This window comes from Crocuta crocuta, unplaced genomic scaffold, assembly GCF_008692635.1.
Source record: "Crocuta crocuta isolate KB4526 unplaced genomic scaffold, BGI_CrCroc_1.0 scaffold223, whole genome shotgun sequence".
NCBI classification, from domain to species: domain Eukaryota; kingdom Metazoa; phylum Chordata; class Mammalia; order Carnivora; family Hyaenidae; genus Crocuta; species Crocuta crocuta.
Genome location: NW_027529426.1, coordinates 74,547 through 102,301, shown reverse-complemented (window position 1 = coordinate 102,301; position 27,755 = coordinate 74,547). Strand labels below are relative to the sequence as shown.

Below are 27,755 nucleotides of genomic sequence, written 5' to 3'. Positions count from 1 at the left end.
TTTAATAAATACATAAAGCTTTTTACCATTTCCCTCAATTATTTTGATTAACATGATAATAGGATCTTTCAGAGCATTATTATATCAATTTTCACAGCCTGATGTAAGGACTCATTTCACAGAAATAATGACTAGCATTAATAGATGAATGTCATTGCCATAACACAACAGCATAAGGCATATTTACACCATCTTAACATACAGAACACCATACACATACACAAAAAAGTCACAGATCCAGACAAATAAAATCAATCTCTTAGACAGTTTACATTTATAGGCTTTGCCTGAAACATTTTTTTGCTTTATTTTTTTTTTTTTGTAATTTTATTTCTTTCCAAGCAACAAACAGATCTTCCCTATGTCATGTGATTTATTTGTAACATTGTGTTCATGCAAAAATAATACTTGTTTTATTGCATTAACATTTAAATAGTTTTGGATTTGGGTCCCAAAACCATCATCTAACATTTTACTTGATGTTGCTTCATCCATATTGTCATTTTAGTTGGAGTGATATGATGATTTATTTTCGGTGAGTTACAAAATGACAAACATATCCAGTTGACCACAGTTCAAAAATCAAGATTCTAATCTTCTTGATCATGCACATTTTACTTTCAATCTTGCAAAATGGTTTGAATCAGATATGCCATTTTGATTAAACATTTATGTATTGTTTTCTTTTTTCAAAATCATATGTCTAAAAACAACAACAACAAAAAAGAATGAAAGAAAATACTGTCCCACATCCACTGTTCACAAAAAGGAAGAGCAGCAAGAATCACACTGACCATTGTTAGGATATAGTCAGATGGTGACACCGTAGTAAACGTCGAATGCCATTGAAATACTGCAGGAATGTGATGATTACTATAACCCGTACTTCTGCAAGAGTTCAGATTGCCACTGGCGTTTGCGCTCTGGAAAATAATCTGGAATGTGGATTTTTTTAAAATCCTGAATACACTTTTTCATTTCTTCTTCCACACTTAGCTTCTCACAGACTTTCTTTTTGGATAGGTTTGTCTCCCGGGACTTGCTGATGAGTGTCTGAAAGAGTTCACTGTTTCTGCGTTTGTCGGGCGGGGGCATCCATTGCACGGGTGCTTTTTTGGAAGGGCGATCCAATGTTAAGGTGTTGGGTTGGTGAGCTGTCGCCTGCTGGGCACTGGGTGGGTTGTCCTGGGGAGTGCTTGCCTCTGAGTGGCTGTCACAGCTGGAAGTGGAGAGCTCATTACAGGAAGTCCCACTTTCACTCCCTTTATCTGTGACTTTGTCATGTTTCCTATCTTCATGTTCTTGTTTAGGTGACACTATCTTCTGAGGTGGTCCTGAAATGAGAAGGAAGAAAAAAAAACAACAAAAACAAGTAGAACAATTAAGTAAGAAGTGAGAAGGTTAAATTAAATGAGCTTCATATTTTTAAAATTTTAAACAAAGGATATTTATCTTAAATAATGTTCCATGTTGTATTCCTTTATATTTGAGGGGTTGAAAACAGCACCTAACTCTACTAATGCATCTTGAAGCATGCAGCAATCTGGTTAATTACTTATACAATCAAGTGTGGGAGGTTTTCTTAAATGAGCATTTCTGCCAGACTAGATCATCAATAACTTTTACTCTAAAAAGCTTTTTTGTTATTTTAGTTACTAGATCCTGAAATCGAACCAGATGTGATATTTAAATATTTTGTTAATCCCACAACTGTTTCATTAGAAACTTAGTTCATTTCGGTTTGGTTCTAGTTATTGGGCTAGGAGTCTTTTGTGTATATATTTTTCACTCTAAAAGCAGAAAGTATCCTTGCTCTTTTTTTACAAAGTAGCCGTATTCGTGAAGCCCTGAGGTGCAACAGCATTATGTTTCCAAGTGGGAGACTGGTTTAAATCATGTCCTCAATCTCTTAATCTTGTTTCTTGTTTTTCCTTGAAGAGCATTATGAAAGTGATGTAAGATATATAGGTGCCTATTATAATGGTGAAAAATATAGTGGAAATATAGTATTTTCTTAAAATACAGGAATTACCATTTGAGGTAAATTACCTAGGAGGACAATTTTCAGAAAGTGACAGTTTGCCAAGATAATTATTTCAAATACACAAACGGTTTATTTCCAAGAGGAAGCATATTTTATTCTTTTTGACTGTGCTGTGAGATTAGGACTTCCATTTAACATTTATTGAACACTACCAGATACCCAGAACTATAATAAAACCTTGATTAACTAAAGCCCAACCATTGAAAAATAAGTTATTCAAACCTTATTTTTCTCTTGTAGTCAACTTTTGTAAACACATTATATAAATCAGGATGGGGAGTGGGGAAAGGCATCAGTATTTTTAAGCAAAACTGCCCAGAAGATTCTATTGTGCAGTCAGAGTTGAGAACAATTGGTCTAATTCATGGGGTCTCAATCTGGGCTGCATATGGAATTACCCGGAAAACTTAGATTATTGATGCCTTGGTCTCAACCCCAGACATCCTAGTTTAATGAGATGCCAGCTAGTTTAATGGCTATTGGGCCATTTAATAGATCCAGGTGATTTCAACCGGTAGCCAAGATTATGAACCTTTCCTCAGTCTACTATAATTAAATGAGTTAATAAGCAATATGAACACTTCATACTACTCAGAAAAGTGAGGAAACAAACCAACTTTTGCAAAAAAAAATACTCTTCATAAAAGCATTTACTATATGCAACATGCTATTGGTTGTCATTCATTGCCAATTTTCCTATTTAAAATCAGAAGAAACAAAAGAGGAAACTGAATATTTGAGTGGGTGAAGTTTGAGTTGGGTAGGATTAAAGATTAAAAAATACTTAAGAACTGTTTGAAATGATGGAAATATTCTATACCTTGTCTGTAGTGTTATAGGAGTGTAGGCATTTGTGAAAGCTGATAGAATTGTATGACTAATATGGGTGTCTTTTGGTAGGTAAACTGTATCACAATTGACATAACCAAAAACAAACAGATAGAAACCCTGAAAGAATATGTACCTCTTTGTGGGAAGTTCTTAACTAATATTTCATACTTTGTCTGCAATACAGTAAAAGTCCAAGAAATGCTGATACTTATGAATGCTTCCTAAGAAAGCACCCTAATACATTCTAAGAACATTGCAACCATGGATAAAAGAACACAAAAATAAGCAGGGTTGTTGTTGTTGTTGTTGTTGTTGTTGTTTTTTAAGGCTCTGCCATTTTCTTTTATGCTAAGAGATAATGGGAGTGGATCTGAGGGATGGAGACCAAGGAGATACACTTGTAGCACTCCTTGCTGCCTTATTCAGGTTCATTGTGAACATTGCCCTGTTCTTAGTAGCTGATGGCCACAAACTATGTCCTCAGGTGCATTTGGCCTCTGGCGCTCAGTTGGATTCAGCCAGTGACAAAGACTGGCAAGACCCACCCTCAAGGATTTCTGTGGCCTGGTCTGCATCCCTGGACTAAGTGGCATAGGGTCTGTCTGGCAGCTCTTTCCACTTACCCCTTCCCTCCCTCTGCTACCCCTCTTTCCATATTCTATTAAACAGAGGCTCACATCTTCAGGTCAACAAGTGTTAGCCATGTCCACTGTAATTGGCATGAGGGTATCATCACTCTGTTGTAAACTGTCAATATTTAACTTTTCTAAAATTACCCGATTGGATATCCCTTCTCTGTCTTCTGGAACTCTGACTCTTATCCCCACACTGGCACTAACCATATTCTCCAGTGTTACTAATAGGATCAGTGTTTTAGTAACATCAGATTTTACCGGTAATAATATTGAAAAGGAAATGAGTTTAAAGTCCTAGTGACCTGGAATCAAATTCTAGTTCTCTGGCAAATAGTCTTGTGGCCTTGAGCAAGATGCATAGCTCTGCTAAGCCTCAATTTTCTTATCTGTAAAATGGGATAGTAGTACTTTCCTCCTAGGGTTATTTTGAGATTAACTGAAATACCATGCAAAAGAGTCTAGTACAATAAATCTCAACAATGAGAGTATATCATTGTGATTTTTCTTTCTAATGTGCAGATGTTCTGGGCCATCGCTGGAGATTTTGAGTTAGCTGAAGGGTTTGTATATGTGGGGTTATGTGGAGCTCTGAGTGGTGGGGGAGGTGCGGCATCTATTTATATAATTATCTTTATGGGTGAGTGTGACCTCAAGCTAGCATGATGTCCACCAGGCCACTCTAAAATAGGATATAAATAAATGCTCTTTACCCTTTCGGTCAATCTCCTTCATTACTTTAACCAGAAATCCCTACAGAAGAATCCATGATTTCATTCCCAATAATGACTAAAGGATTAACTGCAAATACCTGGGAAAACCAATTTATATCTAAGGATAATTGAAAGATTAGAAATAATTTTCTGTTAAGAGGCAGGGGAATAGACCATTTGATAAAGATACCCCAGCAGAAAAGTAATAACATCAGAGTGGAAAACAGTACAGAAAAAGGGTAGTAGGTACCACCAGAGCAAATGATTCATTCCATTTTGATTCACTGGAAGAAAGATGCTTAAAGACATATGCTAAGAAGGGTACAAAGCTATATAAAGTCCATGTATTAGCTAAATAAATTATAAACAATTATTATGCCTAATGGCATTACAGTTTATTCATGGAAATAAACTTCCTCCCTGTCTTTCCAATACACACACACACACACACACACGCATACAGAAAGACCACAATACAATAGAAACAACATATGTATGCTGCAAATTACTTGCTCTTGTATAAGGCAGAACATCCAGGAAGACTTTTTAAAAAAATTTTTTTTATGTTTTATTTATTTCTGAGAGAGAGAGAGAGAGAGAGAGAGAAAGAGAGAGAGAGAGCATGAGCAGGGGAGGGTCAGAATGAGAGGGAGACACAGAATCCGAAATAGGCTCCAGGCTCTGAGCTAGCTGTCAGCACAGAGTCCGACGCGGGGCTCGAACCCACGAACTGTGAGATCATGACCTGAGCAGAAGTCGGAAGTCAATGGACTGAGCCACCCAGGTGCCCCAAAAGGAGTTAATTATTTAAAAGTATACAATACATATGTATACCTAGAAACTTTCCATAAAGTATTTAGAGAATTAAAACTTTTCATCTGGCTATTTGACATTAAATAGACTATGGATTTTCATCTAGGTGTTGATCACATTTCAGGGAGAATGAGAGCCTTACCTACGAGACTTGCAAGCCAGCTAACTAGGTCATGCATGCCTCTCCACAATTATTATCTTTCAATTATTACTTTTTTAAGGAACAGTTAGTGTACAACACACACACACGTACACACACACATTATCTTCATGTATTATATTCACATTTTTTTTTCAATGTGGGAATGGCCTTGGAAGGATTGGGTTTGAGCTTGGCTAAGCCACTCTAAGAAAGTATTTTATACTCATCATGTAACCTCTCTAAAGTTCGATTTTTGTTGGTTAAAATGTTGGGGTTGGCCCCTAAGTTCCTTTATGCTATAAAGTTCAGTATTTCTTAATTATATAATGAATAGGAAGGGATTTTCCAGGCAATAAAATTCTAATCAGATTTTAACATATAACATTAAAGAGTTATTATTAATAAAAGTTACCTGTTAAAATGTGGAAACAAATTCAATTTCCACTAAAGCACTTCACAGCAGTAAAGGGTTCAAGGATAATTTCTCTAAGTTTACTGATAGGAAGTATAGTTTAGAAGACATGCTCAGTGTTTGTTTGTTTGTTTGTTTGATTAACTGTTCCTGTAATGGAAACACAGTAATGAGAATAATGTGTAAGGCAGACTGGTGGGGCTCACATCCTAGTTCAACAACTTAGTAGGTGTGTTTTCCTTGGGTGAGTTTCTTTGGGCCTCTGGTTCCTTATGTTTAAGTTGCTCAGAGTTGTAGCAAGGATTAAATGAGCTAACACATATAAAGCACTTAGGAGGGGCCTGGTATGTATAAATGTCCAAAATGTTAATGACTATGACTCAGCAAAACCATCCGTGCTATTTGGCCATAGCATGGTCTATTTGTTTATCTGAATATTGACAGGGCTAACAGAAGAACTCAAATACTTCCACTTGAACTCTGGCTCTACATAGGCTACCTACGAAAACATGAGGTTCCGGTGTCTTGCAGCCCCTCCAGGCCTCAGATTTTTGTCTGGTAAAAAAGAGGTAAGAATAGGAATATGTAGTCACAGGGCTATCATCAGAAAGGAGAAAATGTATGTCGAAGCAATCTGCTGTGAAGTTCGCCACAATAGATTTGAGAGGCTATGAAGTATTAAATTTTCATGTGCGAGAAGTAATTTATTTGAGAAAATAAAACACAAAAGCTCTCTTTTAAGTTATTAAGGTATGTGAATTAAAGGAAGTAGTAAAAACACCACATTAAACAAAATAAAACAAATTGAAAGTATCTCAATGGGCTAAAATTGTAACATTGGATAAAACAGGGCTCTCGATTAATTCCATTGAGTTTTATTGCACTGATACAAAAGAGTGGATGTTACAGCTTGTCTAAGTCATTTGGTTGGCTAGTGTAGTACAGAATTTAAATGTTAATATTTTCATCTTTAAAAAAGACAAGTGACTTCTGGGTCGTTTTGGGCATAGACATGTTCAGTAAGAGGGATTCCATATTTTTTCTTGGAATACACAGGCATTTCCAAAGGCAGTCTATGTGTACAGCTGCACACTTGAAAAAACTTTTAATTTTAATCTCTTTACCTGCCAAGTGATGATAAAAAAAGACCGAATATGTAAAATATGTCTGCAACAGGCACAATTCCCAGAAGGGAAATTACCCTTTAATAGTGCTAAATCCAATGGTGTGTGAATGGTTATGTGGTACTTGAACAGAATGAACCAATCCATCTTAAATATTAGCACCACATGTCTCTAAGTATTAAGCAGTTGAATCAAAGGGGAAAAGGCTCCATTTTGATTTGCTAAAACATTTTTTGAACACCTACTGTGTACCAGGCATCATGTTAGTTACAAGAGGAAGGAACACACACACACACACATACACACACACGTAGGTCAGGCTTAAGGTGACGGTAATGCAGCTGTAAGTGAAGTTTGTCTAGGACAGGGAGGAGGCAGCAGCATTGAATTGTGACTGGAGTGAACTAAGGAGTGGGAATTATTTTTAATTCATCAGTTAAATTCTCACACTTCATTGAAACTTAGAGTTCACACAGTAGATGGGTTCATCTTAGAGTAAAGGGCTATTTAAAAAAATAAAAATTAGTTTTTACATAAGAAAAATTAAACTCACTTCTTTATTTTTTCCCTAGTCTCTACTGTCATTACTTAGCCATTTTTATGAATGAAGGGGACTAATTAGAAAATAAAAGAAGTGCAATTTGAAGAGATAAACATACTGTGGAATTTCTTTTTACATCCTGACATGGTAAGTCACTAGTCCATTGTTCTGATCCATCCTGCACCTGTTAAGTTTTTACTGTAATGATTTATTTACAGTGTGTCTCCCATTCCTAAACTGTCAATAACCTGAAGGTAGAAATTGCCTTTCTAGCCTATTATGAAGCCCCAATCAGAGTAATTGCTTAAGCAAATTAATAAAATGTTCTTCACTTCTCTGAATTTCTACAGTACCTATTGCTTACTATATCATTTGTTACCAATTGAGCATTCACTACCTTTTAGTTTCCTAAGTATTCACCATGATGAGCATCGAGTGTTAAGAAATCTCCCATCAACCCCATACAAATATCTGTCCCAAAGCCACACAGCTGGTGTCCTCTCTTCCTCAAAATGGTTACAGTTTCCATGAGGGCAGGGACTGTGTCTTCTGTTTCCTTGTAACACTCAGTTCAGGGGCTGATTTGTTTAGTCGTGGCACCAAGTGTACTAATAAAGTGAATAAGCAAATGTAATGAAGCATTGGGAAAAAATGTGGGAGAAAATATATGTTTAATTGAACATATACTTGAGGAGGTTTTCAAAAGTGGTCTTAATTGCCTTCCTTCCATTTTCTACATCTGTGTCTTCCTATTAGTTATTTCTGTAGATGATACCCCAGGTCACCTCTGGCTGCTCAGTGCATTCATTTTTTATTTCCCATTACTTCAGGTCTTGTAAGTTTCTCATCACTTCTTACTGTGTCTCTTAACTAGTTCTCTGATGTCACTTTGGTCCCACTTCAAACTATTTTTGCACCATTGCTGAACAAATATTCCTGAAATCTAATTTCATCAAGTATCTCATTTGTACAAAACCTTCTAAGTAGTTTATTCTGCAGACAAAATGAAACTTGAATACCACAGTTTGACATTGAGGAGTGTCCTCAGTGTGACCCAAATGATTATCCCTGCTGATCTTGTAGTGATCTCCATAGAGCAGCCAGAATACACTTCCTGTGCCTGGTAAATGCCTTGCTTAATTCACGTGGGTTTTCCTTCCCCCTTTGACTGGACTGTATTCCTTCTTGCTCCATACCCTTCAGAGCTTACTCCAAATGATGTTTGCAGCATAAAACCTTCCATTCTCACATTTGGATATAATTTCTTACTCTCTTAATAACCCAGAGCAGTTTGTTTGAATCTATCTCAAACAGACAGACACACACACAGACACCCCCCCACCCACACACACAAACTACATTAGTCACTATGTAACAGAAATTCTTTCTTTGTATCTTTGCATTTCCTGAAGCACCACTCCCATTCCTGGGCTCATATCGATTTAGTAACTCTTTGTTGAATTGAATTAAATGAAATTAGTATTACCTACAAAAGAATGTCTAAGCACATAGGGAATTGTACCCCCAAGAACTTTTTTTTGTTTTGTTTTCTTTAAACTAAAAATGATAAACCAAATATAAATAAGCTTACCAGGTGTAACAAAAATGAGCAAAAAAGGCGAAGATAAGCCTTTGGCAGTGAGTTATAAGAAGGACCTTACAGTCCCTCTAGTTACTCAAAATCTTCCTTTGGGAAGGTTCCTATATTATTCCTTTCAGGTTATTTAAAAGAAATAATTTGGGAACCATAAATAATGAGGAAAATCTATCTCCTTTGCTCTGCAGAAGAATTCTACATCACTTATGCGATTGTACTGGATTCTTGCATCTAAATATTCACTTGCCCTTTGGAAGCCCGATCACATGCAGAATGGTTACAGACACCTTGTATGAGATCTGCATTTGAAACTTCCCTCCACATTTCACTCATGGGAGCTAGGATTTTGTGACACATACATTGTTTTGGGGTTTAAATAAATAAATGAACCCCCCTTAAACTCTCTCTCCCCACCCAAGAAAACCTCCAGTAAGATGCTCAGGCTTATTTTGGACCCGGGCATTAAGAACCTGCTTATTTCCGGGTTCCCACTTCCAAATCTGCCAATCCTTATTAATTGATATTGTCAGAGTGTTTTTCCACCTGCCTAGGTGGTGACCTTCTAATGACCTCCCGTTTCACAGTCACGTTCTTTGATAAATTTATCTGTTTTTCACATTTGTGAACACAAGCCTACTCTTGCTTATTTCACATCCATAAATTGTGGATCATAACACCTCCAAGGTGCTTGGCAAGGATTAATGAGAAGTTGTTATCTGCAACACATCCGATGGCCCTGGGAGGGGAAAGAAATGCACTCTGTAAATATAGGCGGGGGGTACACTTACGATGTGCTGTGTATAACACATTTACGTGAACATAAAAGCATGCTGGCTGTAAATTATCATTGCCTGTTATAAATACTAAACAGCTGCCCCAGGCTTGAGAAAAAACTCTCGATGACAACAGGGAAAGAAGAGGTTGTGATGGGGCAAAAAGAAAAAAAAATAGAGTAATACTCGGATTCCAGAAGCAGCAGCAATTGCAGTCAGAAAGTCATAGTTGAGGGCATTTTTATTTGTCAGATCTCTTCAGATTTTGAGTGCCTGCCTGCCAGTAAGGACTTTCAAGTACTTCTAACAATGGTCAGCGAGATGTAACATTTTGTAGCTGCCCATACTATTGAATGTGAGTGCCACCTCTTCTCACTTTGAGATTCATAAAAGTGTGCCTATGACGGAGGCGGCTTAGGCAGAATCAATAAAGTGAAAGGAAAATGGAAGCATATATGCTCAAAGCAGAGTTTAATGTGAAGTTGTGTAACAGTAAAAGAAAAAAAAAAGGAAAAAAGAAAGCTCCACCTTTGGAAATAGCAAAACTGTGTTTCAAGTGAAGTTCTGACGCCTACTAGTTATATGTAGGTATGGGCGTGTTCAAGATCATTTTCGTATCCTGCTTAAGGGATTAAAAATAGGGTGCCTTGGGGTGCCTGGGTTGCTCCCTCGGTTCACCCTCTGGCTCTTGGTTTTGGCTCAGGTCATGATTTCACGGTTGTGAGTTCTAGCCCTGCCTTGGATTCCGTGCTAACAGTGCAGAACTTGCCTGGAATTCTCTCTTTCTCCCACTTTCTCTGCTCCTCCCTTCTCTCTCTCTCAAAATACACAAATAAACTTAAAAACCATATTTTAAAAAGATAATGCCTCCCTCCTAGAGTTGCTCTAAGTCAAGATATGTGTGAGGAACAGCCTTCGAGTAGGCTAAGAAGCAGCCCCAGAAAATATATCAGGTTCAAATACCAGAAACCTGTAAATGTTACTTTGGATGACAAAGTCTCTACAGATGTGACTAAGGATATTGAGATGGTGAAATTATTCTGGATTATCCAATTAGATCTTAAGTCAGTCACAGGTATTCTTACAAGGGGGATTGGAAGGATGTTTCATATACATAGAGGAAGGGGCAGCAGTGTGACCATCGAGTCAGAGATTGAAATGATGTGGTATTAAATCAAGGAATGACAGCAGCCACCAGACTGGAAGAGACAAGCGACCCATCTTTCTCTAGAATGTGTGTGAGGCAGAGTGTTCCCGCTGATACCTTGATTTCAGCCCAGGCAAAGTGATTTTGGACTTCAGGCCTCTAGAACTGTGAGACAGTAAGTTTCCATTGTTTTAAATCACAAAGGATGTGGTGATTTGTTATAGCAGCCACTGTTTCATACAAGTCTATTTAGTCTGATGTCTAGCCCTCGGTAGATGGTACGTTTTGACATTTATATAAGTGAAAATATTATCCTTAACAACTGGATGTTATTGGGTTTGAATTGCAGGATCTTAGTTTCTGTATTAAAAAACAATCTCCTGGGGTGTCTGGGTGGCTCAGCTGGTTAACTGCCTGACTCTTGATTTCGGCTCAGGTCCTGATCTCATAGTTCATGGGTTCGAGCCCCACATCAGGCTCTTTGCTGACAGCATGGCACCTGCTTGGGATTCTCTCTTTCTCCCTCTCTCTCTGCCCCTCCCCTGCTCATGCTCTCTTTCTCTCTCAAAAATAAATAAATAAACATTAAAAAAATACAATACAATCTCTTCCAGTCCTGCCAGATTGTCATCTTATTTCTCTTTCAACTAATAGGCCATAAGATTTTAGAAAACAGTTATCATCTCTAGTCTGTTTTTCCCAATTATATGAATTAACCATTACTTGCAATAATGAGGTTTATAGTCTTCTAATGTCACATCCCAATACACTATACATAGTAATGTTCCCACAAAATACCCCTTTCTCTATCTACACACACACACACATACTCACACTCACCTACCCACATGTACATATATTATATATAGACACAGTATATATAATATGCATTTATTATATACACACATCATATTACACACATATATACACATAGTATATCTATATAATCAATATATCTAGCACCTACTTGATCATTCATGAAATTCTAGCACCATGAGTTTGCTGTTTTTTGGACACTTCCTAAACTTCAAATACCATATGCCAAAAAATGAACTCATTATTCTTTTCCCTGTAAACCAGTTCCTCCTCCTATGTTTTCTATTTTTCTTTTTTATAAAAGCAGCACAATCTTTGTAATCAGCCAAGTTTGCCGTCTTAGAGTCTTCTTCATTATTTCTATTTCTACCCCCTATTGATTCCCTGCTTATGTAACAGCCACCTAATCCTGCCACACAAACTTTGATAATCCCAGGCATTCCCTCATTCTAGTCTTCTCCCCACAGTTATAAGCCTCATTAACTCATATTGAGTCTATTGTAATCACCTTCTAACCTCTTCCTGAATCTACTGAAGTCACATTCTAGAGATCTTTTCATCTCTAATATCTACTTCCTACTATCCATACTAAAATTCCAGCTACATAGCACTGAAACATAGCTCTTATTATAGTACTTGTTCTCAGAGAATATGAAAGGTTTTCAGTGACATATCCAAATCTCTCAGCCCCATAAACAAAAATTTCTATGGTGTATTCTTAACTTAAACTCCAAAAGTCATTCTTCTATTACTTCCACTCTCTATTCAAGCCAAGTTGGAGATATTGATATTATCCTATTACATGTAGTCTTGTCTTCAATTATTCATGTCTGTAAGTTATAGGTTGATTTCTGCTTTGTACCATAATTAAATAAATGGAATCTTTTTAAAAAAAATTTTAGACAGAGAGAGGGAGAGCTGGGGAGAGGGGTAGAGAGAGAGAGTGAGAGAGAGAAAGAGAGATTTAAGCAGGCTCCACACACAGCCTGATTTGGGATTCGATCCTATGACCTTAGGATCATGACCTGAGCTGAAATCAAGAGTCTGATGCTCAACCCAGATGCCCTAAATTGAGTAAAGTTTTTATTGGCTGTGTGTATAAGTCCCACAGTCCCAATTATAGCAGAAGAGAGGAAGAGCAGAAAGGAAGTTTTAACAGGGTTTGGGTGTCAGACTCCATAATGCCTCTAATAGGTGGCCAGGTCCACCTGTTAGATAAGTATTTCAGACCAAATAAAATATTAACTTATCAGAAAAATCATTTTAATGCATCTGCTTAGATATTTTATTAGATGCATATAACTTTGAAATGTAACTGAAATCTCTTTTCTTTTTTCTTTTTTTTTAATGTTTTATTTATTTCTGAGAGAGAGAGAGACAGCGTGAGCAGTGAGGGTCAGAGAGAGAGGGAGATACAGAATCTGAAACAGGCTCCAGGCTCTGAGCTAGCTGTCAGCACAGAGCCTGACGCGGGGCTCGAACCCATGAACCATGAGATCATGACCTGAGCCGAAGTCGGACACTTAACCGACTGAGCCATCCAGGAGCCCCCTAAAATCTCTTTTCTTAAGCAAATTGAGTGACATGTTCATTGTATTGTCATTGGAGAACTCTAAAACCTAATGGTAAATGCATAAAGTTAAATTTTTAATGCACATTTTGTGTTACTGATCAGAAAATCTGGAGAGATTTATATTAAACAGAAACTATAAAATCACTATGTATTTAGGAATATACACTATTGAAGGAATCTCAGGGATTTACTTTTATTTTACTTAACAGGGCCATGGGCTCTCATCCTTGTCTGAGAACCTGTGGCTAGAGTGGGTAAAATACTACTATTGTCCTACACTAAGTTCCTCATCCATTCCTGTGTCCTGGGAGAAAAGATCTGTTTCAAAAAGTAAATAAAGGTATAACACAAAGATACAGACACACCAGCCAATATATATTTCATTTTGGAAGTATGGTCAAATGCAGAAAGCAAGATGTATTGTAGTAAAATAAGTCTTTCACACCATCACTGTATGCCATCTTTTTCTGTGTAGTCACTAGTTAAAGGAGATAATGACTTTAGAAAAACATAGTAATGCAACCAGGAGAGTTTGTCTTAGTTCGTACTTTCCCAAGTGAGTACAATAGTATAGTAATATTAAACTTTTATTGAACACTTACTATGGGCCAGGCACCATGCTAAATGCATATACATAGCATCTGATTTACATCTCACAATAACTTTATAAAGTAAGAGACTATCGTGCCTCTTTTACTCATGAGGAGACCAAGGCTTAGAGAGGTTATGTGACTTGAAGGGTCACATTTAGGAGTGACCGATTTCAGACGTTCATCTACCAGACTTCAGATCTTATGCTGAGTTAAGCTCTTAGATACACTGCTTCAAAAACTTGAAAATGCTATTTAAATCCGCTTCCCTAAAATTGTAAACTAGAGCTACAATTACTCAAGAGCTTTAAGGCATCTGGTAAGATTAAACTGTGATGCACAGCTGTAAAAATCTGAGGATAAAAATGCTTAACTTTACCTAAGTGTTAGAATTTCTTTAGATCATTTACAATATACTATTATTTTATATCATGCTTGGCTATTTTAACAAGAAATAAATTAAAAGGTCTAAACAGATTAAAATGAGGACTGTGTCTTCTAACTTCTTTCCTTGTCATCATTACTGGGGCCAGAGCACCTTAGCCAGGCAATCTCTATTTATCAAATTTAAGATTTCCCTACATTGAAAACAAATGTTTATGTTGCAATATTCTCAGAAAAGCAAAATTTTCTGAATTTAGGCCAATTTCAAAGAAAGGGTCTTTTACATTAGTTAGATAAACACAGGTCAAAAAGCAAATATGGTTTAAAGAAAAACATTATAAATAAGATATGAGGGGTGCCAGAGTAGCTCAGTCGTTTGAGTGTCCAACTCTTGATTTTAGCTCAGGTCATGATCTCACAGTTGTGAGGTTGAGCCACGTGTCAGGGTCCATGCTAGGCCCGGAGTCTGCTTGGGATTCTCTCTCTCTCAATCTCTCTTCCTCTGCCCCTCCCCCATTCACGCACATGCATGCTCTCTCTCTCTCAACAAGAAAAAAAAGGAGTTGTGAATCCCACTATAAAATTTACAAGGCAAAAATAATCAGGAAAATAGATATGCAGATGTAGAATTATAGCAGAGAAGAACCAGAGAGGATGAAGAAATTATCTTAAGACTCATGACCTGTCAGATACTATAATTTCCAAAATATCAGAATTATATTTGTACTATTAGGCACTTTTAAAACTGAGCCTTTCAATGATGTGCACCTTTTGATCAGGAAAAATTTTCACATAAGGCCAGAAATTTCTGCTAAGAGCTTTCAGAACCTAATTAAATAATGAGTAGATTCTGTCAGGACTGAGCCACCTTGAACTTCTCATATCACTTTATAGCGCACTTAGTCTAAACCTAATATTTCAATAGCAGCAGTAATATCAATCTCCCTCTCTGACATTAAGGGCTGACAGATTAAAAGTAAAAGATTGTGAAATGGTGCTAATGAAACCATTACCAGACAAAAAGATGTACTAGTAATACTTTCTGTGTGGATCAATCAAAATGGCTACATAAAGGAAGAATTTGCACTGGGAATACTTTTGGGAAACGATGTTTAATTACAAGATATACTAACAGTCATTTATTAAGATCTCAAAGATAGAATTTTTTAAAATATATGAAGCATTATAATAGAGTCTGCTCCTAGTAGGATATATTAAAGAACTCTCCATAAAGCTCTGAAGAAATGAATATTCTGCTTTGACTCCATGTAGTCCAGTGGATATAATCTGGGGTAGTCACTATTTGCTCACTTTACAAAACTTACACAACTTGTGTACAGTTTGAATGAAAATTCACATATATGTAGTCTTTTCAGGGCAAATTTTTCCATAACAAGAAACTTAACTAGGGCTACATGTTCTCAATTACAAGAAATGTACATAAAGATCACAAATTAATTGGGAATTATGGCTTACATTATGACTCATTTTAATAAAACTGTGACTGTATATCAGTAGGAGAGCAGTACAAAAAGAATATATTTAACCAACGATGAAAGATTCACAATTCCCTTGCTTGAATGGCTGGCTGTTCCAATTGCCTTTAATGTGCTGTGAACTATTTACAAGTAGAGCTGCAAGGTCAAGGTCAAAGATCATACAGAAGCCTGAGAAGATTCAGAGTGTGTAAGTCAAAAAGCAAATGAGAACAATTAATGTTTATTTTTATTGCATTTGTTCTATTAATTTATATTTTTTGGTTTATAATAGCAAAAATGTACTTTGACATAAACTAAAACTTTATAATCAAAATCTTCAATGTTATGTGTCCAATTTGTCTATAATTAAGCATTTAATTAATAACATAAAGGTTGTTTCATAATTCAATTTTTGGTAATACATATTTGTTAGAAATATTCCATTTTAGCACAGTGCATTCTATAAAACTCAAAGAAAACTAAATTAAACCCACATCATTTTTATTAGTACTATGGATTTTTGAAAATCATCAGGTAATATGGCATCATGCTTGATGTCATAGAGACTACAGAACATATTCCACCCTAGTGTAATATAGTATAGAAGGAAAAAGAAATGGAGGAGCGTGAATCAAGATGACAGACCTTTTTTTTTTTTTAATTGTTCAATCTCTTATAAAACCTTTTAATATGTTATGGCCAGGAAATGAAGGAGAAAGAGAGAGAACAAATGAACTAAATCTCTGACAGTGTTAGAAAACAAAACAACTGTCATGAACAGAACAAATACTGGGAAAATACTGGGTAACAGAAAGAAGATGTGGTCAGTCTAAAGAAGGGTAGAGACAACATTAGCTTGACATGTTCAAAGGAAAAAATAAAAAAATAAAGAATAATTTAGTAGAACTCAAAGCCCAGAGTAAATTAATTAAAAGAAACTTAAGGAATTTGGGGTCAGTTATCAGAAGACGTAGACCTTATTTATATGGCTGGGGTGGTCCATTTTCTTAAGTCAAAGGCAGAAGCACTGATCCTATGATAAAAATCCCACTGTTCTCTAATCAACTGCCTTTCTGGAGATAATTCCTTCAGTGGATGAAGGAGCAGGGCTTTGAGGTAAATTCAGATGTCGGCTATAAGTGAGGGGGTAGATGGATGAATCTGTAAAGAGAAAGGTGATATATCCAGTAAAAGACCAGCAAACAGAAACCTCTCCTTGATCTGGCTGCAGGTAAGAGGCAGGTATTGTGTATGTGTAGTTGGGACAGCCTAGTCTATATACTACTTAAATCTCAACACATTCTAGAATAAGATCATCCAGTCAATACCTACTACCCCCTTACCCTGGTAAGGCAGAGCCTAAGCACTACAATATCCTGTTGGAGAAAAATACCTGAAAATCTGCTGGCCTAAGCCTATGCCATCTACCCATACTTAGCTATTCATTAATATAACAGGAAACAAAACAACATTAATAGACATCTTATATAAATAAGAGCATTAAAGAGAGGGACTTGGATAAACAACAAAAATACTTTTGTCTGGAACAAAAATATTTCAGAGAACAGAAGAAAAAATTAAAAATTCTATTTAGAATCCTCAGAGAGCAAGGAGAAGATACTATGTCTTTAAAGAGTTGACAACTAAGAAAGTATATTTTGGGGGGAACTAAATATTTTATTATAAAAGTAGAATGTAATAAAATGAACATATGGCTAAAAACTAATAGTATAGAATACAATTTCATGATAGTTTCTTATAATTTGCAGCAAAATGATACACAGACAGAGTATAAGAGAAGAATCAGTCCATCACATCCATATCTAAATAATATGGATTCCTTAGAAAAAGAGCAGAATGAAGTAAGTGGCAATACTAACAAACTAAATTATAGAAGAAAAATGTCCATTGTCTATATTAGGCATACTTTAAAATTTTTTTTAATGTTTATTCATTTCTGAGGGAACACAAGCAGGGGAGGGGCAGAGACAGAGGGAGACACAGAATCCGAAGCAGGCTCCAGGCTCTAAGCTATCAGCACAGAACCCCACACGGGGCTCAAACTCATGAACCAAGAGACCATGACCTGAGCTGAAGTCGGTCACCTCACCAACTGAGCCACCCAGTCGCCCCTATAATAGGCATACTTTTAAGATTTGAAAGTGTCACTGAGTTGAGGCATCTGGGTGGCTCAGTCAGTTAAGCATCCAATTCTCAGTTTCTGTGCAGGTCGTGATCTCACAGGTTTGTAAGATTGAGCGTGGCATTGGGTTCGACTGTGACAATGTGGAACATGCTTGGGATTCTCTCTCTCCCTCTCTCTCTTTCTGTTCCTCCTCCACTTGTTTTTTCTCTCTCTCTCTCTCAGAATAAACATAAACTTAAAAGAGTCACTGAGTTTCAAGCATAATAAAAAATTAGTTACCTCCTGAATGCATCTCCGTGAATTATCAGAATTTCAAGGTAACGAGAGAATTCTAAAAACTTTCAGAGGAAAATAAAGCATCTTACAGACAAAAAATTTAAGGAAAAGCTTCAGCCTGAAAATTTCACTGACTACCCTTTTTTCTAGATCATGAGTCAAAGCCTTTGAAGATTTTAGAAAAAAAAAAAAAAAGTAGTTTGAACTTAGAGACTCGTCTCCAGCTATCTTAGCACTCAAATGTAGGAATTATTTGTAGAGACACACAAATACTTTACCATCCAAGGGACCTCACTGGAATAATTTGCCAAGGTTATACCCAGTCAAAATGAATATCATTTTATTCATTTGTTGATTCATATATTTAATAGTTGTTGAGAGTCAACACATGGAAGAGATCTTGACAGACAATGGGAGAAATATGTAAAATGTACAATTGTGTTTAATTTATCTAATGATGTGAACACTCATTTAACAATCACACAAAGAAATGCTGAGCTATAGCTGCAATAAGAGCTATCACTCATATCATGATATTTTAGGAAGTTATGTTTCCCAAAATGTAAAGGTAGAGCTTCTCTCAGGAAGGAGTCATGAAGGTAAAGAAATTGTAGAAGGTACTGGATGACTAGGGGAAAGAGGAGCAAAAGACCTGAGCAGGAGCAAGGTGCCATTTGCATGAAAGCATGAAAAGTCGTAAAAACTCAATAAATTCAGCACACCTATGCAACATGGCTCAAGTTGGACCACTCTTTGTATCTCCAAAAATAAGCCCTCTGAGTCCAAGAAAGAATGCAGATAGTCTAAGAAAAATTGTTGATAAAAGAAATCACAAAGTCATAATATAAATATGGTTATATATATTTAAATGGTTATTTATTTATTTTGAGAGAGTGTGAGCAGGGGAGGGGCAGATAGAGAGGGAGAGAGAGAATCCCAAGCAGGCTTTATGCTCAGTGAAGAGCCTGATGTGGAACTTGATCTCAGAACTGTCAGATCATGACCTAAGCCGAAGTCAAGAGCCACCCAGCCATATACACGGTTATATTAAGCAATCTAGAACAAAGATCCAAATGATTACAACAGGGAATGTGAGGGGTCTGAGAGAAAGTAAGTGTATATTAAGGATATTGGGAAGGAGTATAGATGCTGATTAATTCTACATATTGTTGGAAAATATGTGAACCATGTGTTAAAAATTTTAAGCTACTAACAATAAAAATATAAAACATGCATGGAAAAACTGAAGTAAAAAATAAAATGGAACAACATAAGTGATCAATGAAATATAATAGACTATAAATTATCAAGACAAAAATATCAAGCCAAAAAAGGAGTAAATTGAGAATAAAAGGAGGATATTTATTAATAGATGACTAATGTGAAGTAAAATCTGTAAATAACAGAGGTAAAAATAACTTAATCATTTTTCTTATTCAAATATTTTAAATATTCAACATGTGTGGATATTTTAAATATTCAAAATATATTTAATATTTGAATAGTTCCTAACCAGCTTTTTGGTTAAAAACAAGGCACATTTCCATACAGGCCATTTTGACTGGTGTGAGGTGACATCTCATTGTGGTTTTGATTTGCATTTCCCTGAGTGATGCTGAGTGTCTTTTCACATGTCTATTGGCTGTCTGAACGTATTCTTTGGGAAAATGTCAATTCAGAACCTCTGCCCATTTTTAAATTGCATTATTTAACTTTTTGGTCTTGAGTTATATAAGTTCTTTATATAATTAGAATATTAACCCCCTATTAAAAATATTATTTGTAAACATCTTCTCTCATTCAGTAGATATATTACCTCACACCAGTCAGAATGGCTAGTATCAAAGGACAAGAAATTAAAAGTGTTAGTATGAACGTAGAGAAAAAGGGACTCTTGTGCACTGTTGGTGGGAATGTAAATTGGTACAGCCATTGTAGAAAAGAATATGAAGATTCCTCAAAAAATTAAAAATAGAAATACCATATGATTCAATAATTCCACTACTCGGTATTTACCCAAAGAAAATGGAAACCTCTATGTTACTGCACCATTATTTACAACAGTGAAGGTATGGGAGCAATCCAAATGTCCATCAGTAGATGAGTGGATAAAGAAGATGTGGTATATATATATGCATATATATGTATATATATACACACACACACACAGAACGGAATATTACTCAGCTATAAAAAGAATGAGATGTTGCCATTTGCAACAACGTGTATGTACCTAGAAGGTATTATATAAGTGAAATAACTCAGAGAAAGACAAACATCACCTTATTTCACCTGCATGTGGAGTTGACAAAGCAAAACAAAGCAACAAGCAAACGAAGAGAAAAAATTAAGCTAGTGGTTGCCAGAGTGGTGGGAGGTGGGAGAAAGGTGAGATGAAAAGTTACAAACTTCCAATTATAAAATAAGTAAGTTGTGGAGATGAAAAGTACAGTATCAGGAATATAGTCATTAATATTGTAAAATATTATATGGTGACAGATGGTGACTACAGTTATTGTGGCAGGCACTGAGAATTGTATGGAATTGTTGAATTAATAAATTGTATACCTAAAAGTAATAAAGCACTGTATGCAACTATAATTTAATAATTCAAAAAAACAAGGCAAACTTCATGGGTTCACAACCTGTATAGTCACACAGGGCTCCCCACTCAGAAAGTCTGCATGGTTGTTTTATTTGAAGTTGTGTTTTGTGAGTGAAGTCCAACAGAACAAGGGAGCATGGGGAGGAGGGGAGATAGTCCCTCGCCACCGTATTTGCTTATAGTATTTGTATGCCTCATGATTGTAAGATTTCAGAGAGACTCAAAGCAAGTATAACCATCCTATTTAACACTAGGTAAAGGGGCAAAAGAAAGGGGGTTACTACAGTCCCAGAGGCCATGCCCTCTGTTCCAACCAGAACTTGCTTGAATTCAGAAGGAAAGCAAATTACACTCTGAGTAACAAGAATGACCAAGAATTCAATCATATCCTTTCTTACTCATCATTATACTAAACATAATGGCGTAGAAAGAAAGGGAAAGGGAGGAAAATCCATAGTTTCCCTTTGGTCCTTCAGATCTCTGGGGAAATGATACGATCTATGCTATAGAAACTGATCCAAAGAATAGAAAATGAGAGAAAGTTTCCTAACCAATTCTGTAAGCATCATAATCCTGATCTCAAATACAGAAAAAAATACACACCAAAAAGAATCCTGTGGGTCTATCTACTTTCTGAACTCCGATGTGAACATTCTAAATAAAATATATATAACTTTAATCCAACAATATATCAAATGGATGCTGTATCATGACCAAGTGATATTTATCTCAAAAATCAAAGAGATTTTATCACCATGAAACATATAATACATTAAATTATCAGACAAAATGAGAAAACTTGTGTAATCATCACAATAGATATGAAGTTACATTGAATAGAACCCAATACCCATACCTGGTTTATTTTTTAGTAGCAAATTAGAAATTGGAAGAAAAATAATTTCTTAACTGATAGTGAGGTATCATTTCTATTAAAGTCAAAATTCAGCCCAAAACACCTATCATTATTAGGTTCATTTTTGTCTTGAAGAGAATAGTCAATAAAATATGTAATAAACAATAAGTAAAAATACTGAAAAGGGACAAAAGAAGCATCATTATTTTCAGGTGATATGATATAGAACAATTGAAAACTCTTTAAGAGAGTTTCACAAGGAAGCTAGGTAGAAGATCAACCTAGAAAAACCAACTGCTTTCCTCTGTATGAGCAGTGTTAATTATATATGAGCAGTGCTAATTATATATGAGCAGTGTTAATTATATATATATTAATTATATATATTATATACATGTATATATGTATATATACATAATATATATTTTATACATATATATACATATAAAAATAAATAATAGGTCATGCTCAGTGTAGCAGCACAAAGTTCAAAATAACTGTGGGTAATTTGATTTTTTTTTGGTCTCACACTGTATAAGAGGTATATGAAGAAGAGTACTGGACTTTATTGAGAGACCTGGAGAAATGGAATAAATGGAGAGAAAAAATATGTTCTCTGTTAGAATAGTATTGTAAAGGTCTAATTATCTCCAAATAAATGTATAAATGTAATGCAAAATTAATACAACTCTCAACAAGGTATTTATGTAACTTGAAAAACTGATGTTAAAATAATTTGGGGAAGGAAATATACAAGGATAACCTACACTAATTTGAAATAGAAAAAGATGAGAATCAGGCCTTCTTAGATATCAAGTTATACTTTAAAACTTTATCATGATTGCAACAATGTGGAAAATTATGTCAATGAAATGAAATGGAAAGTGCAAAAACTAAACCATATGTCTGTAGAAATATGGAATTTGAATTCAGTGGATAAAGAATGCACTATTCAATAAATTGTGCTAAAGTAATGGTCATCCATTTGGAAAAGCACATATATTTATATCTTGCATTATATGTAAAAACAAATTCTAGATGAATTAAACAGCCAAATATAAACAAATAATAAAACTATTAATATACTCAAAGAAAATACAGTTTTTTAAAAATAATTTTATGCTGGTTAATATAAGTCCAATAAAGGTAAAGTATGAAGGACTTGTTTCATAAAAATATAAAATTTCTATAGGATATAAGTTATCAACACAAAGTTAAAGACTAGTGACAAAGTGGAGAAACAACTCAACAAATATAATGTATTCTGACCCCACTGAAAGATAAACCAAGTTGTCAGGCTGATGAAAAAACGGCATACATATCCATGATAAAACCACTAGAAGACGTGAACTTAGGTGTGAGGGACAATCTTGTTATCACTGCATTGCAGAATTAAAATACCATGTCATAGGGAGAAATGGACAATTACAAGCACCCTCCACCACACCACACCACACCACACACACACACACATCTCATGGAGGTTTGGCCCCTCTAAAGTTCATGGCATAGAGACACAAAGCAAATTCATCTTTCCTGAAGTGTTAGGGTCCCAAACAAAAGATGGTAAAAGGCTGAAAGGAAGCACACCGATCTGATAAGAGTAGTTTCTCTAGGGAGAAGAGCCTAGATATGAGGGCATTGAAGAAGGACTTCCCTCATACACTTAATTTCTTAAAAAATTTTAATTGCAATGAGTATGTTTCCATTACTTGGTGAGTAAAAGAGCCCGAGGGACACATGACAAAAGACGTGGCTTCAAGACTCAGTTCTGCCAGAGACCAGCAAGGATTTTGAGAAGGAATTCCACCAATTTGGACCCCAACTTCACTTTGGAGAACAGTTTTAAGAGAACCACAAGGTGATCCCTTTTGGCTCTGAATTTTGCAAACATCCCAGCTGAAGGACATGGAGATTTGGGACCCACTGTTTCCTACTTGTAAGACCTAGTATCTATCCCATTGACAGAAAACAGCTTCCAGCCACAAGCCCACAGCATGTGTTCCCAATTTTTACAGCTGCTGGCGATGAAGATGAAACCATTCTATATTAAATAACCAGGTCATTGCTGTGTCTGTCTAGGACTTCGTGTGGATTATTGAAGGGAAATGAGATATGTATCCAGTGACCCAAGCACAGCAGCAAGGTGGTCCTTAGATAAACTTGCTGACTGCTCTCTTTGCTCTGGACGCCAGAGCAAGGTCATCTCATCTAAACTCACATGGAACTTTGTTCATCTCTGGTTAGACTGGACACTTTTAACTGAGAAGGAACGGTGTCTGGAACAGTTGCCACAAGCCCAGGCTTTCAAAACAGGTCTGGGTTCTAGTACAGGCTTGATCACTTCCTGGCTGGAGGTCACCTTAGGGAAGGTACGCAAACATCTCCCTACAATCGGAGACTTGCCATCTGTGAAGGGTTGTTGTAAGGTTACATGAGACATGTTCTACAAACACCACATTTTTATATAGTAGGCTTTCATGATTATCTTCAGAATTATAAGATACAAAACTATTAATCACTCAAAATAAACTTTTACTATTTGCCAGGTCCTTTTCTAACAGCTGTACTTAGGACGACTTTGTGGGATAGTCTATTTGTGCCCAAGTATCAGAGGAGAAACCTGGTACTGGCGACAGCAGAGGGCTTGATCCTAATACTTGTGTTGTCACTTCCCAGCTGTGTAATCTTGAACAAGCTACTTAAACTCACCAACCTTTCTAGTCCTTATATGTAAAACAGAGATTAAAATGTGTCTTTCACAAAGTGTTCCCCTTGTATTCAGTAAATACTCCATAAATATTTTTAACTAAATAACTGATTAGATCTTTAAATGTAATGCAAATGGTTAAGTGGAGTGTGAATGGTACATCATGTTACACAATCTCTTTCATGTGTTCGATCAGTGAGTTCAACTCTGACCACCGTATTTTAAGTCATAACTCACGTCCACTTCCGTCCTCCTGATTCTCACCCTGGATGGGAAGTCCTCACCCCTCCGTCTCCTCTGTCCTATGTTATTAGGATACAAAACTGCTTTCTCACCAAATGTGTGTGTCAACTTGTAAAGTTAATGTATTTAAGCAAACATGGATCTCTTTAACTCTGTGGAGGGGGTGAAAATCTGCTGGTACATGTCACCCATTCAATTGCTACATAAGCACTGAACATGATATATTAAAAACTCCTTTGTAGTGGAAAAAACAACAACAACACTGTTCTCCACAGGAAGCCTAGGATAATGCTGAAAGATAAAATTGCTTTGCTTGAGGAGTTTTATGAGGTGCTCCAATGCACGGGGAATGGCTTGCTGCTGAGTTGCTAGCAGTATAAACACGCGCGGAGTAAGCAGGGATGGGAATCACAGGTACAAAGACCAAGCTGAGATGATCACACTTGACCTATTTAGTGACATCAGAACTTCTTGTGGAGTTCAAGAGACAAGTATTAAAGAAGTCCCAGGAAACTGTGACAGGCTAAGAAAGCCTGTATCTATTACAGTGTTTTACTTTTTGAGTATAAGCGGTGACTGTAACCATTATGAAGAGTTTCCGTGCTTAGAAAAGAAAATTTCTTTCCTTAGAAAAGAAAATTTCTCAATTACCCCAGCAATGATCTCTGTCCTCTTCGTTTCTTTTCTCTGTGGAAAGAGAGTTTCTGATCACTACCTTAATCATTGTAATATGGTAATTGCATTCAGTGTTTGGCCAAGGGCACGATTGGTAATTATTTTTACAATGGTTTTCCTGAGTCGATACTGATTGGTGTCATCTCTCAGATTTGCTCCCTTGTATCCTGGCGCCATGAAGGGCCAGTTAGCAGGGGAGTAATTACCTGGGAGCATGGCAACAAGGACCGTCAGGGAACTGTACTACCTCCAGAATGCATCTTAATAAGTAGCCTTTGAATCTGCACCTCCACCTCTTATCACTACTTACATAAAATGAGGCATTCCCTAATGAGGGTCATCATATCAGGCCACAAGAAGGCACTATGGAGTAGGTTGAAAACTGCACAATAAACCCAAATAAGAAGTTTGGTATGCTCCAAAAGTACAATGTATGCAAATTTGTCATCCTAAAGAGAAAGCTCTTGTCTAGGAGTAGAATAATTGGGCTCCTGTTATGGAAGCCCTGTGCCTCTTAACTCTCGCTGATATATTGCCCTGACCAGCCATTCATTTGTCCTCATAAAACTCAACTGGAAACTCCCCACTTATAAATACCACAACTACTGAATAAAGCGAAGGCTGTGTCATCATACTGGAATTAGAAATAAGACCAGCAAGGATTTGTTTATTTCTATGGTGCTTGTCAGCTCTGACTTGATAACTGATGTCAAGACAGAGAAAATCACAAAGTTGAAGATCCATCTTTAATCTACCATCTAAATCTCTAGCAATATGGGAAAAGGATTTTATGTGTTTGTTTATTAGGAGACATTTAGTTTTCTTGTATGTGGATTTTAGTTGAGGATTTGTTATTATAGAAATGGCACGCACTTTCTGTTTAAGTATCCTAATAGAAAAATTAAAACAAAAAGAATAAAAATGTGTTTGTTCTGAAATCTTGGATTTTTACCCCCTCACAAGCAATAAATTTAATGATCTGTTAAAATGGGGCTTGTTCTGAAGGGTTTTTATTATGCATCCATAGCAGGGCTTGCTTTAAAATGGCTTTTCTTGCAATGAGAAACAGAGAAAAGATGTGATAGAGCAGGGAACTTAAATGAAGAATATGAAATGCAGGTTTCCTATTCAAAGGCAAGATACCCACTGGGAATGTCAGGTTCAAATATGACTTTCATCTCTTTGAGTTCACTCTTGAAGCCAATAAAATAAAAAATAAACATTTTATTTGATAGACTTTAGAAAGGGGGTCTCCTTTTCTCCTTCTTTCACTACAAACAATAAAAACACAAGATTGTAAGTGAAATCACAAAACAAAAATGAATGCATGGGCAGAGGGATATTAAGGAACCTGGACAGACTGAGCTGTAAAATGTTAAGTGGGAGGGCTACATAATCTACAGAGACCAATGGACACTGCTGAGTTCTAGCTAAGTAACTCTAAGAGGTGAAAGCTGCTTTGAGTTCTAGAATGGAGTAATGGTATAATAAAAAGGACAGTTAAAATAGAGAGACCTCAAGGCAAATTAACCTCTCTGAACTCATTCTGAAATTTCTCTATTTGAATGCCCATCATATATGTTTTTCTTGGCACTATGTAAATATTCCAACTGATTGGCACTATATAAATATTCACTGATTCCAGTGAATCGGATAGCGCTTATCTCTTACCTTTGCTTCACAATTCCTTCCCTGAAAGTGTTTTCCCCCAGCCTGTATAACATTAGTGTCCTCAGTGATTCTAAATCCTTTAAGAGTTACGGGAATGGGGAGTTGCCATTTAATGGGTGTAAAGTTTCAGTCAAATATTAATAAATTCTAGGGATCCACTGTACAGCATGTGATAATAGTCAACAATCTATACTGTATGTTTAAAAATATGTTAAGAAAGTAAATCTCATGTCATCTGTTCTTACCACAATTAAAATTAAAAAAACAGAGAGAGAGTTTCAGGAAGTCAGAAGATCACAGTATGGAGGTTTCCTGATTCTCTAACTCTCTGGGTATATCTGCGGCAATGGAAAAATAATGCTAAAGCATTTATCTTGTATATTTACCCCCTATCAGGCACAATAATTTTGTTTTGAAAGTAAGAGCATAATCTGGAAAATTTTTAAGTAAAATAACCAAGAAAGAAATCTTATCAAATGAGGATATATATCTAAGTGATTAGGAAATTATAAAGCAGTTTGCTGTAAAAATGAGTAGTTCTTTTACTGCTATTTCATTGTCACTGTCTACCTCAAAGAGCACCTCTCCATTACTTGTTTTGATAATCATATAGGAAAAAAGTCTTACTAAAAATCCCCCATGAGATTTCAGTTAAATCTGATCAACAAATGCTTGGAAGAAGGGGATAATATCAATTCTTGTAGGTATGGGGAGATTGGGTACAATCTATCTTTGATGGAAAGACAGGAATGGGGGGACCACTGGTTCTAGTTTTAAGATGTGCTTGGAGGCTGGGGCTTGTAGCCTGATATTAAACAGTTTAGGTTCTCGGAGAGTTTTCCCTTCAAGTTAAAAGAGAGAAGCAGGAAAGCTTGCTCTCCGGCGGTGAGCAGAGAGTTACTGTCACCATCAGTGAGCGTAACAGCAGAACTAAGCATGCAGGCAAGTTGGGACTGTAGCAGA

The 27,755-nt window shown here is 36.2% G+C and overlaps 1 protein-coding gene across 1 annotated transcript; it reads right to left on the bottom strand.

Annotated features, from left to right (window-relative positions):
- Nucleotides 1–25,170, bottom strand: LOC144227288 (BTB/POZ domain-containing protein KCTD8-like). Its single transcript, XM_077758867.1, has 2 exons — nucleotides 25,098–25,170; nucleotides 1–1,334 (listed from the first exon to the last, which is right to left on the bottom strand). Exons 1-2 carry the CDS (start codon nucleotides 25,168–25,170, stop codon nucleotides 874–876), a joined length of 534 nt encoding a protein of 177 aa, XP_077614993.1. The 3' UTR covers nucleotides 1–873.
- Nucleotides 25,171–27,755: the final 2,585 nt, after the last annotated feature.